Source organism: Triplophysa rosa, linkage group LG21 (assembly GCF_024868665.1).
Source record: "Triplophysa rosa linkage group LG21, Trosa_1v2, whole genome shotgun sequence".
Lineage (NCBI taxonomy): Eukaryota > Metazoa > Chordata > Actinopteri > Cypriniformes > Nemacheilidae > Triplophysa > Triplophysa rosa.
Window position 1 is genome coordinate 20,393,894 of NC_079910.1, and position 21,942 is coordinate 20,415,835.

The 21,942-nt window shown below is 46.4% G+C and overlaps 2 protein-coding genes across 2 annotated transcripts; one reads left to right on the top strand and one right to left on the bottom strand.

Moving 5' to 3' along the window:
- Window positions 1-1,911: 1,911 nt before the first annotated feature.
- Window positions 1,912-4,511, bottom strand: LOC130545160 (uncharacterized). Its single transcript, XM_057319525.1, has one exon. It carries the CDS (start codon window positions 3,033-3,035, stop codon window positions 1,935-1,937), a length of 1,101 nt encoding a protein of 366 aa, XP_057175508.1. The 5' UTR covers window positions 3,036-4,511; the 3' UTR covers window positions 1,912-1,934.
- A 9,448-nt stretch (window positions 4,512-13,959) lies between these two features.
- On the top strand, window positions 13,960-18,524 carry LOC130545285 (uncharacterized). Its single transcript, XM_057319718.1, has one exon. It carries the CDS (start codon window positions 14,571-14,573, stop codon window positions 16,434-16,436), a length of 1,866 nt encoding a protein of 621 aa, XP_057175701.1. The 5' UTR covers window positions 13,960-14,570; the 3' UTR covers window positions 16,437-18,524.
- Window positions 18,525-21,942: the final 3,418 nt, after the last annotated feature.

Below are 21,942 nucleotides of genomic sequence, written 5' to 3' on the forward strand. Positions count from 1 at the left end.
ATCCAACTGGCAACCATCTGGTCACGAGTCCGACTCTCTAACCATTAGGCCACGACTGCCCGTACATTAACATTAACCCATAAACAAAGTTATTCAACTTGTGTTAGTAGTCCCTGCAAGAGATTACCTTAAGGATCACCCCTAATTAATTATTAACAATTTAATTGTTAAATGATAAAAATGTATTCCTTAGTCATGGCAGCAAAAGCTGGCTATAATTTTACTTGACTGACCCTGTAAGTAACTTAAACTAACATAAGGTAAGCATTGTAGAATTGGTTTCTGCTGCGGCAGAGCATGAGTTGGAAGCACGGGCCCCTGCGGGGGCAGTGGCTGCGGTGATACTGGCTTCTGCAGAATTGGTGTCTGCTGCGGCAGAGCACGAGATTGAAGCACGGGCCCCTGCAGTGGCGGTCGCTGTGGCGATACTGGCTTCTGCAGAATTGGTGTCTGCTGCGGCAGAGCACGAGATTGAAGCACGGGCCCCTGCAAGGGCGGTCGCTGTGGCGATGCTGGCTTCTGTAGAATTGGTGTCTGCTGCGGCAGAGCACGAGTTGGAAGAATGGGCCCCTGCGGGGGCGGTCGCTGTGGCGATGCTGGCTTCTATAGAATTGGTGTCTCCTGCGGCAGAGCACGAGTTGGAAGCACGGGCCCCTGCGGGGGCGGTCGCTGCGGCGATGCTGGCTTCTGTAGAATTGGTGTCTGCCGTGGCAAGGCACGAGTTGGAAGCATGGGCCCCTGCGGGGCCGGTCGCTGCAGCGATACTGGCTTCTGTAGAATTGGTGTCTGCTTTGGCGGAGTATGAGTTGGAAGCCCGGGTGCTTGCGGGGGCGGTTGCTGCGGAGAAACTGAATTCTGGAGAGGTGAGGTCCAGTTCGCTGAGTACGAGATGAGCGCCGGGCTCCTGTGGGTTGAACGGTGCGTCACTACTACTGGTGGTTTGATGGAGAAGTTTGGAAGATGGTTGATGCTAGACAATTCGAGTGATGAGGGTCCGGTGTACTTCTCTGATGAGGGAGCGGTCTGTTCGGATGTAACTTTTGTAAGCTTTGGATGACCATCGGCCGAGCGCTTGTATCTGGGGCTGTGAGAGGCCCTTTTTGGCAGCCGTGGTTGCTGCGCCGATGCGGAAAGAATGATAGGAGAAGTGATCTGCTGGGATGCTGGGATGGAGCAAAACAGATTTTAGATGTTTTTGGAACCAGAAGCGTGTGGCGGGGTGATTTAAGTCATTTAGATTTAACTTGTGATCGTCTGAAACAGAGATATGCTAGGAGGGTTTGATAAGGCTGGATTGGGGAATTGAGATTGAAGATATAGATGAAATGGCCTCTCCCGGCCTGGTCGGTCTTGCTTCGCTTGATAAAAAATGAGATGGTTTCCGAATCGAGCACTGCTAGATCCGAAATGGTGGGGTGAACTGAAGGATCGAATTTGGACATGGTGGTGATTTCTGAGCATCTGAGGAAACCAAAGAAGGCCAAAATGAACATGCTGTCGAGTGTGCGTGCGGTGTGCTTGGTGTGATAGCCTCTGCGGAGGGTGTAAATGCATTTTGTAAGAATTTTTATGGTGATGGGTTGTCTGGCGTCTGGGTGGGTGGGTTGTGCTCTTTGGATGCCTTTGATGAGCATAGATGCTTGGGGGCTGGCTATGGTTGGGGAGAGTGTGTTGAAGATGAACTTGTGAAAAAAACTGAATTCCACTCAGGTATCCTTTAATTGAACTGGTCTTTTGTGGTGTTAAGAAAGGAGATGAATGAAGTGATGGAGAGGAGAAAAAATCTGGGAAGGGGAGGTTGTATGAGCAGTGAAATGTTTTGAAATTCCTCCATGCTGTAAGATAAGAAAGTAGGGTCCTGGGGGAAACGGCTTGAATGATGGAGTTGAGGGAGGCGTCTAGCATGGCTTTTAAAGGGTGGTTCACTTGAAGATTCATTCTGAATAGGGAGGGACAGGCGTTGGTAGGGGATCCGCGTCCGGCACCAGCAGCCTGAATTTCTGAAATGAAAAACGGGAAAGGGCGTAAGCTATCTGGTTTTTGGACCCAGGGACGTGTTTGCCTGTCAGAATGAACTGCTTGCAAGCTGAGATCCCTATAAGGCGTCTGAGAAAAGGTATTAAGGCGGGTGAATGGGAGCGGCCTTTGTTGATGCAATGTACCGTTGCTTCGTTGACGCAATGGACTATAATGCTGGAGGCGGACCATTCTTTCCCCCATAAATATGCTGCTACGACAAGTGGGTACAGCTCAAAAAGTGCTGATGACGCAAGAGGCTGCGGTAGACTGAGCTGGGGGGGCCATGTGGACGTGAACCAGCGGCCTTGGTAAAATCCCCCGAAACCGACGGAAGGAGCTACGTCGGTAAATAGGCGTATGTCGACGGGGAGAGAGACCATGTCTTTGTAAAAGAAAGACATTCCGTTACATTGTTTGAGGAATTTGATCCATAAACTGAGCTCGTCGCTGCATGAGCTGGTTAGATGGATCGAATCCTCTTGTGCGTGAGCGGAGGATGCGAGGGAGAGGAGGTGCACAACAAACGGGCGACCTTGCAGAATAATGCGCATCGCGAAGTTTAGGTGGCCGAGAATTGATAATAGCTCACGTTTGGAGAAATACGGCGTGTCTATGAGGGATGAAGCGATCAAAATCGTCCTATCGATCTTTTCCTTTGGCAGAGAAGCTTGGAATTTTAGCATATCGAGCTTAATGCCTAGAAATTCGATGGACGTGCTGGGTCCCGCTGTTTTTTCTTGTGCAAGAGGGACGCCGATTTTCGCGAAGACTTCTTGGACTTTGGTAAGATGTACGGCTGGGACGGATTCGGGCGGCGAGATGATTAAAAAATCGTCTAGTAGATGTATGAGGTAAGGGATGGCGTAGTTGTTAGAGAGAATCCAACAGATTGCCTCTGATAACATGTCGAAGATCTTTGGGCTACTTCTGCATCCGAAGGTGAGGCGTACGGAAAAATAGAATTTCTCACGCCAACGGATGCAGAAAAGGTGACAAAATTTTAGGTGTATCGGCATGATTTTGAATGCAGAGGTGATATCGACTTTGGCTAGCCAGGCGCTGCGTCCAGCCAATTTAATCAAAGTGATGGCTTGCTCAATGTCGTGATAATGTAATGCAAATTCTTTGAGTGGAATCAAACTATTGATGCTTGGATAGGGGGAGCCGTGGGGGACGAGAGATCGAATATGAGGCGCTTTTTCCCCGAAAATTTTCGCGTGGCGACGCCGATGGGGCTGACGCAGAAAACGGTAAATGATGGGGCGGAAAAAGGTCCGATCATGAATTTATCATCAATCTTTTTTTTTGATGAGAAGATCGACGGTTTCGGGTTCGGCGAGTGCCGACTGGAGATTAGGGCAGATGAGGCTGTGGGAAAGTGGGTTTATGATAACAGGATTGAAGCCTGTAGAGAAGCCGGTTATGAGGTAGTCTGTGAAGGCATGATCAGGGTGGAGAGCGTGTTGTAAGAAATGAGCGAAAAACGAAAAAGAAGCAGCATCTGGCTGCATTTCAATAACATTGAAGATTGCACCCATCCGTGCAGTGGGAGAAATCGCATCAGCCCATCCAAGCTGAGGCATCTAATATTTCTAAATGCCAACCTGCACTAAAGCAGTGTGTTAAATGGATAGTTCACTCAAAAATGAAAATTCTGTTATCATTTACTCACCCTCAGGTTGTTTCAAAAGAAATATATTTGTAAGAATGTTAGCAATTTTCAGATCTGTGACATGATCCACTTCCATAGTAGGAAATTAATATTCTGTATTGTTTTGTTCTGTTGAACACAAAGTGGGATATTTTGAAGAATTTAGGAACACAAACAGTTCTGGGGACCTTTGACTACCATTGAATTGTTCATACTATGGCAGTCAATGATGTCACAGAATTTAAAATTGCTAACATTCTTACAAATATCTTTCTAATTTATACAGGTATGAGATGACATGAGGGTGAGCAAATGATGACAAAATTTTCATTTTGGGGTGAACTATCTGTCATGATTCTGCCTCCCTATGTCATGTAATTCTTGATCTTGTGGCAGAGTCATGACAAAGCCTTAGGTTTTATGTGGAGAGAATCATATTATTGTCTATCATACCATATTCTCCGTTCTCTCCGGTGTCTTGTCATTGGCCCCGCCCCTCTTGTTTCCTGTATTGCTTCCCTGCCATGTTTCATTACCCTCACGTGCCCTGTGTCATTATCCCTCGTTTGTCTTCCCTTTAAATAGTCCTCATGTTTCATTGTCCTGTGTTCGGTCATTGTGTGTGTATATGGTGGCTTTGCATTGCGTTCCATGTCTTTGGTCGCATTCCATGTTTGGATGTATCCTGTGCTTGTCGAAGTTCTTGTCAGTTATAGTAAGTGTTTAGTTTAGTCTTTGTCAAAGTATTGTCTAGTTTAGTGTTTAGTTAGCCTTGGTCCTGGTGTTAGTATTATTATTTTGTCACCTTGTCGTTTACCCCCTCGTGGGTGTTTTGTTTCTGTCTTTTGTATTTATAATTAAAATCTTGCTTGTTAAGCCCTTCACTGCCTGCCTGCATCTGGGTTCTTCTCTCCCCCGAGATCCGTGACAACTATCACTTAAATGTTAAGACTTTTGCATTTATTTGATTTGTTTGCTGTGGTTCTGTGTTCAATTGTTCAATTAAAGTTTTATCAAAAAAATTTAATATTACGAATTGTGTATTTTTTGTAACAAAAAATGCCTAAAAATAAGTATTTTATGAAAAACATTATAAAAAATGCTTAATACTAAAAGCACTCACAATTGATAATTGGGCTAAAAATAAGGTGATACTAAGTAAAGAGCCATTTGGGAGCCATAAGAGAGCTTTGAAAAGAGCCGGACTTCCCATCACTACTGTCAGTAGATCGGGTGGCGGTCCTCCCATGTCAACTTGCTGAATAAAAACTCACTAAAATATCGTAAACTGTGTGGCTTTGAAACTGTGTTTAGCCTATAGGTTGTGGTTAGCGTATTAAAATAAAAAATATTTGCAATTCATTAAATGCATAATTAAAAATTATACATTTTAAAAGAGAAACTCTTTTTCATTATTTGTTTGTTCTTTATTCCTTTAGTATTCTCTTTTAGAGAAGATCTTCAAAGTTTACAAAATGATAATTCCAAGTGCTCAAAATTTAAAGAGACAGTGAACCTTAAATTGAAATCGCCATTACATTTTTTATGTTATATAACATTTTATCTATGCCTTAATTATGTTGTAGTTGGAATGGACTAAATAACAAATAATTTTTATAAGCTAAAAATGATATAAAATGTTTTCATTCCGTTATTATATCACAGTTTCGCGCTACCTTTAAATCTATCCCACACAAACGGATTACCTGCAACATGTGGTTTGTTGGGTGGTGGTCAGTCACCCTAGTTTCCTTTCTGTCGGTCTCTCGACGTTGTGTCGAACCGACAGAATGGGGTTTGTCTTGAGAACCTATCATCTTCTGAGTATTTAGAAAAGGCCAATGAAAATTGGCGAATGAAATTTGCATGCCAGGCTCCTCCCCGGATGTCCGGGTATAAGAGGGAAGCCGGCGTGCTCATTCATTCACCTTTGGTTCTTCAGAGCCTACGCATCTGATGAGCTTCTCTACGATCTTGGTGATCATTCTTTCTGCTGGAATCTACGACGTGGACAGCGGACGGTCCCTTCCTGCAGTGACTCTCCCCTGGGCGTCTCGGCAGTTCCGGAGGTGTTCGAGCAAATTTCCTTTTCTAAAAGAGCAAATTTCTCCAGCGTGGCTTGTCCCGCTGTTCTCATGGGTGCAACACACTCATCGAGGAGGGGGACGGACACAATGCCTGCTTCCAGTACGCTGGGGCAGACGTTGTGGATACGTCCTGCCCGCACTGCGGGCGGTGACGATTCAGACGTTGCGTCACAGGTGGCTGTGTTCCCACGGGACTCAGCCACCACCTCGTTTGCTCCCCGTTCCGTGGCGGCAGGACTACGGCCCTGCCGTCCGCTATGGCAAGCAGCGAGGGTGAGATGAGGATTACTGTGAGCGATAATCCGCCAGCCACGGCTCACGGACCGTTCACACCTCGTTTCGCTTGTCTGACCGTTCCCCAAAAAAGACGGTCCGCCGTCTTATTCCTCAATCACGTATTCGGACACGATGCGTGATGATGAGATTCTCTTGGGACACTCGTCGAGGAGAGGGACGGACACAATGCCTGCTTCCAGTACGCTGGGGCAGACGTTGTGGATACGTCCTGCCCGCACTGCGGGCGGTGACGATTCAGACGTTGCGTCACAGGTGGCTGTGTTCCCACGGGACTCAGCCACCACCTCGTTTGCTCCCCGTTCCGTGGCGGCAGGACTACGGCCCTGCCGTCCGCTATGGCAAGCAGCGAGGGTGAGATGAGGATTACTGTGAGCGATAATCCGCCAGCCACGGCTCACGGACCGTTCACACCTCGTTTCGCTTGTCTGACCGTTCCCCAAAAAAGACGGTCCGCCGTCTTATTCCTCAATCACGTATTCGGACACGATGCGTGATGATGAGATGTCTCTTGCAGCATCGGGGGGTGACGTACTGCCATCCGACTCCGACGATTCTTCGGGCTCCCTCCCTCGGGGGGTCGAGCCCAGGAAAAAGCGGATGTCGAGATGTCGGCCATGCTTTCCCGGGCCGCCGTGAGTGTTGGGTTGCAGTGCCCGCACTGCCTCTCCCGGCGTCGCGGCTGGCTACATGGCGCCTCGGGTTTGAGCGCGGCTCCAAGCCGCGCCCGCCCCCAGTGCCGTGTTTACCGGAAGTGCATGAGGAACTTTGTAAGACCTGAAACGCCCCTTCCCGGCACGTTTCACGTCAAACAAAGTTCTGTCACCCTCTCTTCCCTCGAGGTTGAGACAGCTGGAGGATGCGTCGGTGTCCCCCAGGTGGAGTATGCCGCCGCGGTGCACTCGTGCCCGTAGGTGGCGGCCACCTGGGGGGGCTCGACCTAGACTCCCGTCCAAAGCATGTGGTGTCTCGGCATCTCTGGTGTCGAGAGCTTACATTGCGGCGGACCAAGCTGCCTCCTCTCTCCACGCTATGGCTCCTGCCAGGCCAGGGCGTTGAGAGAGCTCCACGAGGGTAAGACCGACCCAGCGCTTATGCAGGAACTCCGCGCCGCCACCGACCTCGCTCTACGGGCGACCAAGGTGACCACGCGGGCCCTGGGTCGGACGATGTCCACACTTGTGGTCCATGAGAAACTCCTCTGGCCGATACTTGCGCAGATGAGTAACGCTGAGAAGGTCCGCTTTCTCGACGTACCGTCTCGCAAGGGGGGGCTGGTTGGTGTTACTGTGGAGGGTTCTCGACAGTAAAAAGCAGTCCTCCGTGCTGCAACTCGGCCGCCTCGGCCGTCGAGTCCCGTGCACTGTCTGCTTCCCAGCAGCCCTGGTCCTCTTCAACGCCCTCCAGTGACCTGGAGGAGTCAGCGAAGAGGAGACCATCGCCCCATCAGCAGCCGCGGGCAGCAGCTGTCATGGGATCACCTCAGGGGGATCGAGGCTACCATTGGGCCCGACCCCAGCCACAGCGCTGGTAGGTCGGATAGGGATGGTTCCTGCCCCGTCCCTCCATCTGCTGACCCCCTCTGGGGGGCTGGCGCCTACTTACTCTCAAAAAGGAGAGTTTCCTCTCTCTCTGGGTTACCTCAGCCGCTCTCACCCTCTGCACGACGGTGAACGGCAAACTCGACGTTGCGTCATGGCAAAGCGCAATGTCGAGTATACGTAAACACCAGCCCTCAGCACTCTCAGTCAGACAGTGCGTTGAGCTGCGCAGTCGCCAGGCAGGAAATATGGCAGAGCCGATCTCCTCCCCGGGGGGCCTCCCCCGGCAAGGAATCCGTACTGCTAGCCATCGAACCACCCTCCGCGGGGGTGATGAAGCAGATCAACCTCTAGGCCCCCTGTCATAGTTCTGGGAGCCCCCAGACTGTCAGGATTTCGCCGCATTCGTGGGGTGCTGGTGAACAATGCAGAGACCAACCCAGAGACAAGCCAGCCGCCATCCCGCTGCACGGCGCCTGAGCCCACCGCAGACGGAGAGCCTGAGCGTAGCTGCAACACGAGAGCCAGCATGTACTACCGCGACTGGGCCCATCGTCGGCCCGGAGCCTGAGCCTAAATAGACGTCTGACCAGGTGAGTGATCCGGCAACACCGTGCGTTGCCGTGGGAGTACTAGTGGATATCAAGGGCTTAGAGGGAAGCCCCGCCCACACTCCCATCGCAGAGGGTGAGCTGCAGCTAGACTCTGGCATTATGGACTGGATAAATGAAGAGGATTTCTGTCTGCTCCCTTCCCTGCTGGTCACGTCCAGCTCTCCTTCGTCTCCCGAGTCTCCGCTGGTCCCGCCCAGCACTTCCTCATCTCCGCCGGATCCCGCCCAGCACTTCCTCGTCTCCGCTGGTCCCGCCCAGCACTTCCTCGGCTACTCCTCAACCGGTTTCGTCCCCGTCAGTCAGCCCCCTGGTGTCGCCTGTCATCTCCACCACGGCTCCTCCCTCCGGTGACTCCTCCGTGGGCCGCCGTCCTGGCTGGTCTCTGGACCAACACCAGGGCTCCTCCTGCTTCAGGCTTTCTCTTGGCTCCTCATACCCTCCACGCCCCCATGGACTCATACCAGGACTCTTTGTCTTTTGTTTTTGCCCATCTCCTGCTTCACATCCCCTTCCAGAGCCCCCTCCCTCCCTCCTCGGTTGAACCTTACAGCGCGAGGACGCTCCTTCCAGGAGGGGGGCGAACTGTCACGGTTCTGTTATGTTTTAGTTCTGTTTTTTGTATTTATTAATTCCTGTGTTAATTAGTCGTCATTAGTTCATCACCATCACCTGTTTTTCCCTAATCATCTGCCCTATATTTAAGTCGGTGTCTGTGTTAATTTCATTGTCCGGTATTTTTTTGGTTACGTGTTGGTTTGTTCCAATTTACGTTTGTGGATTTATTAAAAACAACTCTTCTTTGGAATTCTACTCTGGTGTTGTGTGTAATGCGTATAAGCTACACGCATTACAGGGACACAGCAGAGACATTTTTGACTTTTTGAAACACATACGGAGCCTGTATTTTATTTAAGAGATTATGATGCGTTTATGTCTATTAAACAGCCCAACAGTATATTAAATTAACCAACCTTAGACATTTAAAACACAATAATGCACCAATGATGTTAATTAAAAACATCATATATAATATTAAAACACTGAAATTGATCGTTTTTGTGAATTACATACTTTTACTTAACTAAAGTTTTGAATGATTATTAAAAATTTTCAAGCCGTTACAGGTGCGCCATGACATGAATCTCGGGATAGCCAAGGCTGTGAAGGATACATTCGTTCTATCATTAAAAACCCACAGAAATGAGGTTGCATTTTGAGGCTGCATTTGAAGCAACCATTGAAATGGGACAGCCTTGCCAGCCAGTCGCGCTGCTGTGACGCAATCGGTCTTAAAATGCAGCCTTCAAAGGGTTCCGCTGAAATCGGACACATACTGTCACACAGGACACATGTTTTAACCGCTCTATATATTATTATTTTATGCATTAGAGTTTTAATAGGTTTTACATGTTGTCTTAGGCATTTTATTCTATTTTATTCAGGGCCCTCCAGATTTTTCTTGTGCCCCTGCAAAAATATCCAACTGACAATTAAAATAAAATATTATTATTTAATTATTATTATTAAATACTTATCAAGTACTTATTTGTATTATCTATTAAATAATGTTTATGTAAAATGTATGTACTAGAATTAATAAAAGAATATAGGGAATTTAGAAATATTGAAGTTGTAGTTAAAGAAAGGATACAAACTACAGTATATACCAGACATTTGTTACTGATGGATCAAAAAACCTAATAGAGAGAACAGGTTTTGCTTTCAGTATTCCACCCTTAAACATTTCTGTTAATAGGATAACTAAGAAATGTATCTTTGTAAATGTAAAATAAGATGTATTTTTGTTTTTAATTATTAAACCAAATTTGATATTTTCCCATGATAATGTTAATCTTGCATGTATTTTCGGTTGCATGTATTCAAATGCACGTTTTAACATCAATTTGACATATTTGACAAACATTAGACATTTTAAGGATTCTCTTGCAGGATATGATTTACAATTTTGAAGTGAACCTCTTACCATTTAGGGGTAACAGGAAAATAAAGAAAATGACACAAGATGAATGGTGGTTAGTTCATGAAACGGCTGGACTGTAGAATTTCTCCTGTTGTGGATTCACCTTTCCAGCACAACCATCAAGGCCTTTGGATTATGCTTTTTTTGGATTGCATACGCACAACATTTGGGCATTTACATTTGGACTTTTAACATGCTTGGTAGTGACGGCAACGTGAAGTTTTCTGAACCACTGAAGTTCTCCCCAAAACTGTATCGGAAAAAGGTTCATTACTCAAAGCTTTTCAAATCAGAGCTCGACTAGGACCTCTGCTGGTGACATTAAATAAATATATTAAGTTCATGACAACAATCTGTTCCAATGCACTAACTCAAAACAATTCATGGATTTCAAACAAGTGACCTTTTGGCGTGGGCGCCGTCTTTTAAGAGTATAGAATACCAAGAGGCGAAACTGGTGCTTTTTGGGAAACAGCGCGGCCGCCATTATAGTGTTAAAATGCTTTTCTAGTGAGCCAAGACTTTTGTCATCATGTATTATCATTCAGGTTGAATTTTAGCTTTAATGTTTTTTTTTTTTAGCAAAGCAGCTAATGTTGCAATCGTGACAGCAAAAAGCTGAGTCGCTTTCACCCCAAAATGGCGGAAATCGCAGGGCGTTTTTGTTGCAATGGAACGTTCTATTGAGTTTCACCTCTTGGTATCTATACTTTTTGGATTATTATCCGAGGACACATTTTTGTAATTCGTTCCCTCAGTTTAACAAATCGTGTCCATGGATTAATAAACAATACTCACGAGTTTCCAATCCGTGCCCTCAATTTTATAAACAGTATACCATGAATTTTTGAAATCCGTACCACAAATACATAAACTGTGCATAAACATTTTCACCATCTATTCCCAGTTTTGCAAACTAGGCTAAGCTAATTTTTACCTTGAAATTTAAAAATGTTGTATATTACAAATATATAAAATTAGGGTCACACTTTAGAATAGGGAACCATTCTCACTATTAACTAACTATTAACTACGACTTTTGCCTCAAACTCCTAATTACTGCTTATAAGGTAGTATTTAGGTTTATGTATTGGGTAGGATCAAGGGATGTAGAATAAGGCAAAGCAGAATACGGCATTAATATGTGCTTTAAGCATACTAATATACAACCAATATGTAAATAAGCAAGTAGTTAATGATGAATTTGTGTACCTTAATATAAAGTTTAACCAAAATTAGATTATAGAAATGAGAATTTACAGTATAGAAACTATTTTATTATGCGAAAGAACATTTTATAATTAATGTCAATAATAAGTAAAGAAACAAATATTTATTATTCCGATTTCTATTAATTCCCTATCTATTAATTAATTAAAACCATTTGTTAATGGTATGGGCATTTTGTCAAGGACAGCGGTGAGGGAGAACCCAAATGCAGGCAGCCAGAGGTGAAGGGGTTAACAAATACTTTACTTGAACAAAAAACAAAACACCCACGAGGGGGTAACGAAGACAGGACTAATAATAAAAAACAGAAACCAAAATACTTCCCACGAGGGGGCAAAACAGCAGGACAAAAATAACTAAAAAATAGAACATGACACAACGTCTTACAAAACACGGAAGGGTAAATAACAAACACAAATCACCAGGCAAGACAGGACTTCAGGAACACGGGCAAACTACGAAGACTCTTTACCTACAGGCAAGAACAACAGCACATAACAGGGTACAACGAACGAGCAACAAGACACAGAAACATGAGGACTATTTAAAGGTAAGACAAACGAAGGATAATGAGCGAGGGCAGGTGTGAAACATGAGACACGGCAGGGAGACAATACAGGAAACGAGAGGGGCGGGGCCAATGACGAGACACTGGAGAGAACGCATATTATTGTCAAAAGGACAATAATATGTTTCTCTCCACACATAACCAAAGGCCTTGTCATGGCTCTGCCACAGGACCAAGAAAAACATGACTAATAGAGGCAGAGCCACGACACATTTCACCTTATATTCATGAAATTTCATAATTAATAAATAATAAAAACACACATGAGTTATTGTGGGTGAGCTCCACGCAAGAAACATTGACGTGCAACCCCGCATTTAGCAGATGCATGATAACTGTTTTCTGTCCTGGCTTTTAGATTTTCTGCTATTTATTGTAACATTGATTAGGATTTATTTGCAATCGTGTTATTCTCCACGCAGTAAAGTCCATGTGAACTTAAGGGAAAGTACATCAAAAAGAAACCCTCCTACAGTAATCTTTTACCTCAAGACATAAACAAAATACACATTCATTCCCTTTTAGGCCTCCGCGATTATGGCAAAAATCATAATTAGCCTCTTTATTACTTTTCTTGATATTATTGTTGATATTAGATTTTACTTTGAAGTGTGTTAAAAATGTTTCACAACTTTCTGTAAAGTAAATTAATTCTGTATTTTATTACGTTTGTAAGGAATCAATAGCGTGAGCACGGTTTATGAATTTGTTGGTAACGTGATATTTCAGAAATGAACCGAGGGAACGAATAACAAAACTGTGGCCATGGATTTGCAGGGCATGTTTTTACCTCCATCAGGGACCTCGCAGGGCCAAACTACAAGGATATTGTAAAACATGAATCCATTTCTTTTCTATTGAGATTCTAAGTAATTAATGATGTTTTATTAACAAAGTTCGGGAGGAGCCGGAGAATATAATCAAGCCCGGCTGCAATCGTAGCTGATCCGCATCATTATCATGACTTCGACCCTATCAGACCCAGCAAACTATTCAATAAATAGGTAACCGTCTTAACTGCACTTTTTCAGTCTTCGACATCGCAAATCTGGAAAACAGCTCTGATTTCGCAACAGAAAACATCTACGACAAGCTTAAAAGACTTCGACATGTCTGATACTTCCTCTTCATCAGGAAAAGAAAGTTCCACTTTCCAGGACACGCCGGCTCATTCAAGCGCTATCCAGCGCTCCAACCCCGGCAAGGACACAACGACCAAACCACCAGCTCAGCCACGGGGTCGTTCAACTCACCGATCTACTCCACACACTTCAAAACGACGTCAGTCATCACCTGGATCCATCGAGCGCCAGCCTCCTTCCCCAGCGTCATCTTACGCTTCGGCAACATCCACCATACCACCTATAGGGAAGTGGAACGTAGCAAGCTTACGTCAAGCCCTCTCCGACCGAGACACCCACGTAAACCGGATGATGACTAAACCGGATCTATACGGCCTTCTAGTCTCGCTACAGTCAAAAACTCATCCAAAGAGATCTGTATCAGCAATCCAAGCCACTGACCAATTAAGATCAGCACCCGGACCTCTTTCCACTCGGACCAAGCCATCCTCCGCCGACCCTCTGCAAAGCTCAACTCCATCAGGTCGCCGCCACAGGCTTTCAGCAAGCACAGGCCGCACCCCCGATGAGCAACCCGCGGGCACCCAGCAGCTGCTTCCTCCAGAGGCATTCCAGTTTCCAGGTCCCGGCGGTGTAGCCCAAGCCACTCCACCATTTTACAACTTTTGGCCGGCGGCACCGACTTCGGCCAATGGCGTGAGGCTTCCGCCATCAACCCAGGCCCTGGCCTGCAGCTGGCCCTTCCTCCCTCAGGCCCGTGGCCCGCCAGCACTCCTTCCATCCTTCCCACCCTCCCTCCTACCCTCATTCCCACCCTCCTTCCCTCTGGCCTACGGCCCGCCTTCCCTCCTCCCCTCCCTCCCTGTGGTCCCCGCCCCGGATGCCACTAGCGTGAGGCTGCCTCCGTTAGCCGCTCCGGAGGCCGTAATTCCCTCCCTCCTCTCCAAGCCTCTGGCCCGCCCTAACTACTCATTGGCCACAGCAACAGCCATGCCAATCCCGAACCACGCCCCAGCCCTGGAACCACCCCTCGTCTCCGGAGGAATCAGGACGCAGATTTTAGCAGGTGCGGACATAGATCTTTTTCAACTTCTTTCCCCACTCGCACTACCGTCAACAGATCGCCAGATCACCTACGGCGATCTAAGCCTCACCTTTAAAAACATGTCCCACAGTCACTCTCGCCTCCTCTCATTTCCCGAATTCACCGTAACATTTTCACGATATTCGGAAGTCATCTGTTCAGCCTTTCCTCATAGGAGGCGCGAGCTCGGCGACTATCTCGTCATAGTCGCGGAGCTCGCGCTCTCCTTCGGGGGAACCCACTTCTATACATACCACATGATGTTTTCTGCAAAATGCGCTATCAGGGTAGCTGAGTGGAACCAGAGCCCCTACTGGGGGGTTCTGGAAACTGAGCTCCACAACCGGGTCTTCTTAGGAGTCCATAACATCACCTGAGCAGTTTGTCGATCAGTGATCCACAGCACCGCAGCTTGCCCCATGGTCAACCCCCCCGCTTCCTCAAGCCCAGTCCCACCTCCCACTGCATCTACCGCTTATGTTCCGCACCTGCTAAATCTTCCAGCCAACCCAACCATTGTTGAACCCACCAGTTCTCGCGCACAAGAAGCTTGCATGAGTTTCAATGCAGGCAAATGTGTTAGGCAACGCTGCCACTATTTACATGTCTGTAGCCACTGCAGCGGTGCCCACGCCCGCTTGATTTGTCCTGTGCACAGGAATGACAATAAAAAATTGAAACCCTGCCTTTCGAATCCCGTGAATGTTTTGCATTTGGCTTTTGAATTATCCAACCACCCTAATACTCACCTTACAGACTACCTTTTAACTGGCCTCGCAAAAGGCTTCAATCCTGGCATCGCAAGCCCTCTCTCACACAGCTTAATCTGCCCTAATTTCCAGTCTGCGCTTGCAGAGCCCGATACGGTCGATCGCCTCATCGAAAAAGAGATCGATGACAAATTTATTATCGGCCCGTGCTCCACCCCCCCATTCACGGTTTTTCGCGCTAGCCCCATTTGTGTAGCCACGCGAAAATTCTCTGGAAAAAAGCGCCTCATATTTGATCTCTCGTCCCCACACGGCTCTCCTTTCCCAAGCATCAACAGTCTAATTCCACTCGAAGAATTTTCTCTTCATTATCATGACGTCGATCAAGCCATCACCCTAATAAAAAATGCCGGACGTGGTGCCTGGTTAGCCAAAGTAGATATCACCTCCGCATTTAAGGTCATGCTGATACACCCAGACTTTTGGCATCTCTTCTGCATCTGCTGGCGTAAGAAATTCTATTTTTCCATCCGCCTCACGTTCGGATGCAGAAGCAGCCCAAAAATATTCGACTTGTTGTCTGAGACAATCTGCTGGATTCTCCCAAACAACTACACAATTCTTTACCTTATCCATTTACTAGACGATTTTTTAATAATCTCACCTCCCGACTCCATTCCAGCCGCGCATCTTTCGAAAGTCCAAGAAGTATTTGCAAAACTCGGCGTTCCTCTCGCTCGAAAGAAAACTTTAGGACCTAACACTTCCGTTGAGTTTTTAGGCATTAATTTAGATTCACTAAACTTCCAAGCTTCCTTACCCAAGGAAAAAATCGATAGGACGATTTTGATCGCTTCCTCCCTGATAGACACCCCTCGCTGTTCTAAACGCGACTTGTCCATTCTCGGCCACTTAAATTTCGCGATGTGCATCATTCAGCAAGGCCGCCCTTTCGTTTCGCACCTCCTCTCCCTCGCATCTTCAGTTCACGCTCTAGAGGACACAATACACCTAACCAGCTCATGCCGCGACGAGCTGAGTCTATGGATCCAATTCCTTAAGCAATGGAACGGAATATCCTTTTTCTACAACGACATGATCTCCCACCCCGACGATATCCGCCTATTTACCGACGCCGCCCCCTCCGTCAGTTTCGGCGGCTTTTACCAAGACCGCTGGTTCGCCTCCACCTGGCCTCCCCAGCTCACAGTATTACCACAGTCTCTCGCATCCTCTGCATTATTCGAGCTTTACCCAATAGTCGTAGTGGCTTACCTGTGGGGCAAAGAATGGTCTGCCTCCAGCATCATAATTCATTGCGACAATGAAGCAACGGTGCACTGCATCAATAACGGTCGCTCTCATTCACCCGCCTTAATGCCTCTCCTCAGACGCCTCACATGGATATCGGCATGCGATCAGTTCATTTTGACAGCCAAACACATACCCGGGTCAAAAAATCAGATAGCAGACACTCTTTCTCGATTTTCCTTCCAAAAGTTTAGGCTGTTGGCGCCGGAGGCGGACCCCATGCCAACGCCGATCCCTCAATATTCGGAGCTGATCTTCGAGTAAACCACCCTCTTAAAAACACTGCTAGAGGCCTCTCTCATCCTCATCCCCCAAAACATCAGCACCAATATTTCACCAGCCCATGCTCTGACACAGTAGTCACTTCCAAAGCTCATGCTCTGCCGCAGCAGACACCTTCCCAAAGCCCACGCTCTGCGACAGCAGACACCAGCCCACACTCTGTCCCAAGCCCGTAATCTGTCCCAAACCCTACTCTGTCAAAAGCCCGTACTCTGTCCCAAGCCCACGCTCTGTCCCAGCCCAAGCTCTGTCACAAGCCCACGCTCTGCCGCTGCAGACACAAGCCCATGCTCTGCCGCTGCAGACACAAGCCCTGTCCCAAGCCCTGTCCAAAGCCCGCACTCTGTCCCATGCCCGCACTCTGTGCCAAGCCCACGCCCGCACTCTGTCCCATGCCCGCACTCTGTCCCAAGCCCACGCCCGCACTCTGTCTCAAGCCCGCACTCTGCCCTAAGCCTACGCTACATCCTACACCCACTCCCGTTCCCAAGCCATATGCCACATCGGCAGCCTCAAGCCCTGTGCCTTTTGGGGGGAATGCGTTACCTGACTGCTGTCCGGCATCATGCGCCTTTTTGGGGGTACACAGGGTTCGGGCCGGTTCCGGTCCCCTCGATGAGGTGAGTGCGCTGGGTTCGACAGGAACCGGCGAGCTCGAGGCCCTCCCCCCCAGACAGCACGCCAAACAAGCATACCCTCGCTACTCCTGCTACCATCAATATTATCTGCATAGGCAAACTAGTGAAATGATGTTTTATTAACAAAGTTCGGGAGGAGCCAGAGCATATAATCAAGCCCGGCTGATGCGCATCAGCAATCGTAGCTGATCCGCATCATTATCATGACTTCGACCCTATCAGACCCAGCGAACTATTCAATAAATAGGTAACCGTATTACCTGCACTTTTTCAGTCTTCGACATCCCTCCACCACCCCGGCTCCTCTTCCCGAACTAACTTTTCTCGCAGGACACCGGGGGTACACAGGGTTCGGGCCGGTTCCGAGCTCGGCGCACTCCCCTCATCGAGGGGGAGTGATCCAGGTTCGACAGGAACCGGAGAGCTCGAGGTCCGCCCCCCCGGATAGCATGCCAAAACAAGCATACCCTCACTACTCCTGCTACCATCAATATTATCTGCATAGGCGAACTAGTGAATTATTATTTAGAAGTAGGCCTACTATTCAATTTCCCTATATAAGACACGTGATTCAACTCATCAGCTTGTTAGTGTGTTAATTGGGTAAAAGTGCTTTGTAACAGTAGGATTATGTAAATGACAGTGATATTGCTATTAAATTCATGCTAGTGTAATAAAAATATTTCTACTGCTATTGTTTGTGGAAAGCTCAGGGGAAATGTATTGTGATTATTGATGGTGTTTATGAGTAACTTATGTTGTTTGATTTTTATTTAGGAACAGTAGGGCTGAGACTATTTCTCTTCTTGCTGACCACTTCACCAGCCTTAGAAAATACTGGTTCACAAGGCACAGAAGAGGCAGGGGCCAGCAGTAATAAATGTGGGTAAATGTGTTTGTGCTATGACCAAAAATGAAGTGGATTTTCAGAGCTGGGCATGTTGGGTTCACTCAGGTAGCGCTGAACTTCTATTGTGGCATTGGCAGTGGCGCCCTTCATGTTTCCATCACCCCTTGGTCAAGAAGATCCCACAGGCCTGTAAGTAAAACAGTGAGAAGGTACACAACATTTCATGTATGCTTTGAAATACAACATGATCATGGTTAACTTAGAGCCACAACTGAGATCTCTACAGCTGCTGCAGCGGTTTCTGCAGGCTCTGGCATTAGGTTAGATGCTGCTGCTTCACTCACTTCAGCTGTACATTCAGCTGTCAGACTTTTGACTGCATTCTTGGCACTGGATGGGTTGCAAAAGCCCATAGTTTTAAAAAGGGGATCCAGGAGAGTGTCAATATCTCATAATGAGCCAATCTCTCAGACAAAAGTGTCATAATGTTTTTACAGAGCTGTGCTGCCTTCTCATCAGTCACTTCTTGCTGGGGTTTTTTTTTTTGTTATAGCATGCCTCAACATGCAGATGAGGGGAATGACCTTGGAGCCAGAGACAGTTTTTACTGCTGAAAGTTAAACAGTTGCCCCTTTACAACAAAAAAACACAGAGATGGTATGGTACTCAGCTGAGGACAGAGCAGCCAAATCCGTCCTCAGTGACACCAGTGCACCACTAACTGGTTCACGCTGTTCAAACAGTCTAGACAGCATGTGAAATGTGCTGTTCCAGCGCGTGTCTACCTCCTGCTGCAATTTATAAGAAGGTTCACCCATTTGTTGCTGGAATCTCACAAGTCGCTCCTTTGCTACAGTGCTGGTGCTCCTTGTATCCTGAAGCTCTGGGAAATCCCAGAAATCCTTAGCTGTTTCAGATTTAGAGCATGGGCTATGCAAATGCTGTGTCTACGCTGTAAAATGTTGACACATTCAATCATATTAGCAGCTGCATCAGTGACAAGACATCTATTTATGATGTAGTTTAGGGTCCACTTAAACTACATACTACAAACTTTAGGGTCCACTAAACTCATTTGATCTAAAGTACGAAGTAGTCACATGTGTCCCAATTTGGGGGCTGCATCCTTTGAAGGCTGCATTTTAAGACCGACAGCAGCGCGACTGAAGGCTGGCAAGGCTGTCCCAATATGATGTTTTATAAACAAGGTTCAGGAGGAACACGAACATATAATTAACATGACTGGCTTTCGATAATCAATCAACCACTCTCAGCATCCGCCTATAAATAGCAAAGAGGCCTTACCTTCTTTCGCCCGGAGCTCTCGCAAGATGTCCGACAGTGAAAGCCAAGACAAGGATACTTCCTCCCAGAAGTCCAAAACTTTTGCGAGCAGTCCACGACTCCAACCGGCTAAGTGGGTCGCGGAAAGGGGTTCGGGGACGCTGCGCGGCGAAGACCCCAGATTTTTCGGGGGTCCGACACCGGGGTCAACCGAAGGGGAGTCCTCCCGAAGCTGACCGAGGGCGAAAGTTCGCCCCTGCCCTCGAGGGGGTCCGGGCGGGAGGCGCGCCAAGCGAAGAGCCCCCCAGCTGCGCTTCGGCGTTCGGCCACCGTGTGGCGCAATGCCCGTCCAGGGCTAGCTTAAAGCCACTGGGGCTTTATCCATTCGCGCAGTCCCGGGGTGGGCCTTCGGCGCTTCCCCCGGGAGACCACGAACACGATATTCCTCCCACTACCCCACTATCCGTGGCCGGTGGTCGCGGGACCCCAACGCCTCGCTCCCATTCCTATAAACTGCATGTGGTCAATTCCTGTATGACTTGGCGAAAAACGGGGATAACTTCCGGTTTTGTGCCATGTTTGTAGTCCTTTGTAGTTTTCTTGTTTATTCGATTCCCCAGCCGTTTAAAATCAATTATATGATTCAACAACCTCATTGATCTCTTAGTACACTCTATTAGACATACATATGTTAGCAGCAACTCTGCAGAAGACAAAATTATGCCCCAAAAATGGTTGTCCACCAACTTAATACACGTGGTCCATTCCTATAAACTGCATGTGGTCATTTCCACCTGCAGTTTATAGGAATGTGCCACGCGTATCAAGTTGGTGGACAAACCCCTCATAAGAAAAGCTAAGGCCTTATAATGATTTATATGCATTAACACAACAACATGATTCAACTTAGTACGCTTTATTAGACATACATATGTTAGCAGCAACTCACAGAATGCTCAATTATGCCCTAAAAGTGGTTGGACCATTGCCATACAATATCCACTATCAGTTTATTCGAACCCATATGATCATTCATAATAAACTTGACATGTAGTTAGTCACTTGACCACTCGACTGTGGTAACCATCAATCAAGTTTGTACTCTGTATCCTTTACCAAGGAATAGATTTCTTGGCATTTTAGTTTCTATTTAGTTATTTCCTATCAGACTATAATGTATCACTCTTATTACATGATTTACTTATGCAATTCATAAACATCACTAACTAAATACTCGTTATTCCCTATACTTTATGATTTCCACGTCTTTAGAATCGCACGCTATCCGACAGTATCATACCTGTTAGCAGCAACTCACAGTCATGCATCAATTATGCCCTAAAAGTGGTTGACCACCAACTTAATACATGTGGCCCTTCCTATAAACTGCATGTGGTCATTCCACCTGCAGTTTATAGGAATGGGCCACGCGTATCAAGTTGGTGGACAAACCCCTCATAAGAAAAACTAAGGCCTTATAATGATTTATATGCATAAACAACAACATGATTCAATTTAGCACGCTTTATTAGACATACATATGTTAGCAGCAACTCACAGAATGCTCAATTATGCCTAAAGTTTACCACCAACTTATACGCTCTATAAACTGTGTTTTCCACTGCAGTTTAGAGCACCGTATAAGTTGGTGACACACTTAAAAGAAGGCTTATGATTTTATGATCAACAATGATCCTATATTAACAACATATGTAGCAGCGCAATAATGCAATTATCTAAAATCATTTCCACCAACTCACTACGTTTCTCATTCCTATAAACTGCATTGGTCACTTCCTGTATGACTTGGCGAAAAACGGGGATAACTTCCGGTTTTGTGCCATGTTTGTAGTCCTTTGTAGTTTTCTTGTTATTCGATTCCCCAGGCTTTATAATCAATTATATGATCAACAACCTCGTTGATCCTCTTAGTACACTTTATTAGACATACATATGTTAGCAGCAACTACAAATGTCAATTATGCTAAAAATGTTTTCACCAACTCACTAGTTTCTCTCCATTCTATAAACTGCATGTGGTCATTCCACCTAAGGTTAAGAAGGGCCACGCGTATAAGTTGGTGGACAAACCCCTCATAAGAAAAAGCTAAGGCCTTATAATGATTTATATGCATAAACACAACATGATCATTAGCACGTTTATTGCACATACATATGTTAGCACAACTCACAGCATGCTCAATTATGCCCTAAAAGTGTTGTCCATCAACTTAATACACGTGGCCCATTCCTACAAACTGCATGTGGTCACTTCCTGTATGACTTGGCGAAAAACGGGGATAACTTCCGGTTTTGTGCCATGTTTGTAGTCCTTTGTAGTTTTCTTGTTTATTCGATTCCCCAGGCGTTTATAATCAATTATATGATTCAACAACCTCGTTGATCTCTTAGTACACTCTATTAGACATACATATGTTAGCAGCAACTCGCAGAAGACAAAATTATGCCCCAAAAATGGTTGTCCACCAACTTAATACACGTGGTCCATTCCTATAAACCTCAGGTGGAGGCAATGCAAAAGACTAGGAAAATGGATCGGTTCCTTATAACAAAAATATTTTGTATGTTTCAAAAAGCATTATAGCAATAGTACACTTCCATTGTACCACATATGTTGCTATTGACTCATTCGATGTCATTTTGACTATTAAGCTAGTATCTTATATGTTCAAGGCCTCATTTTCAAGCTCATCCA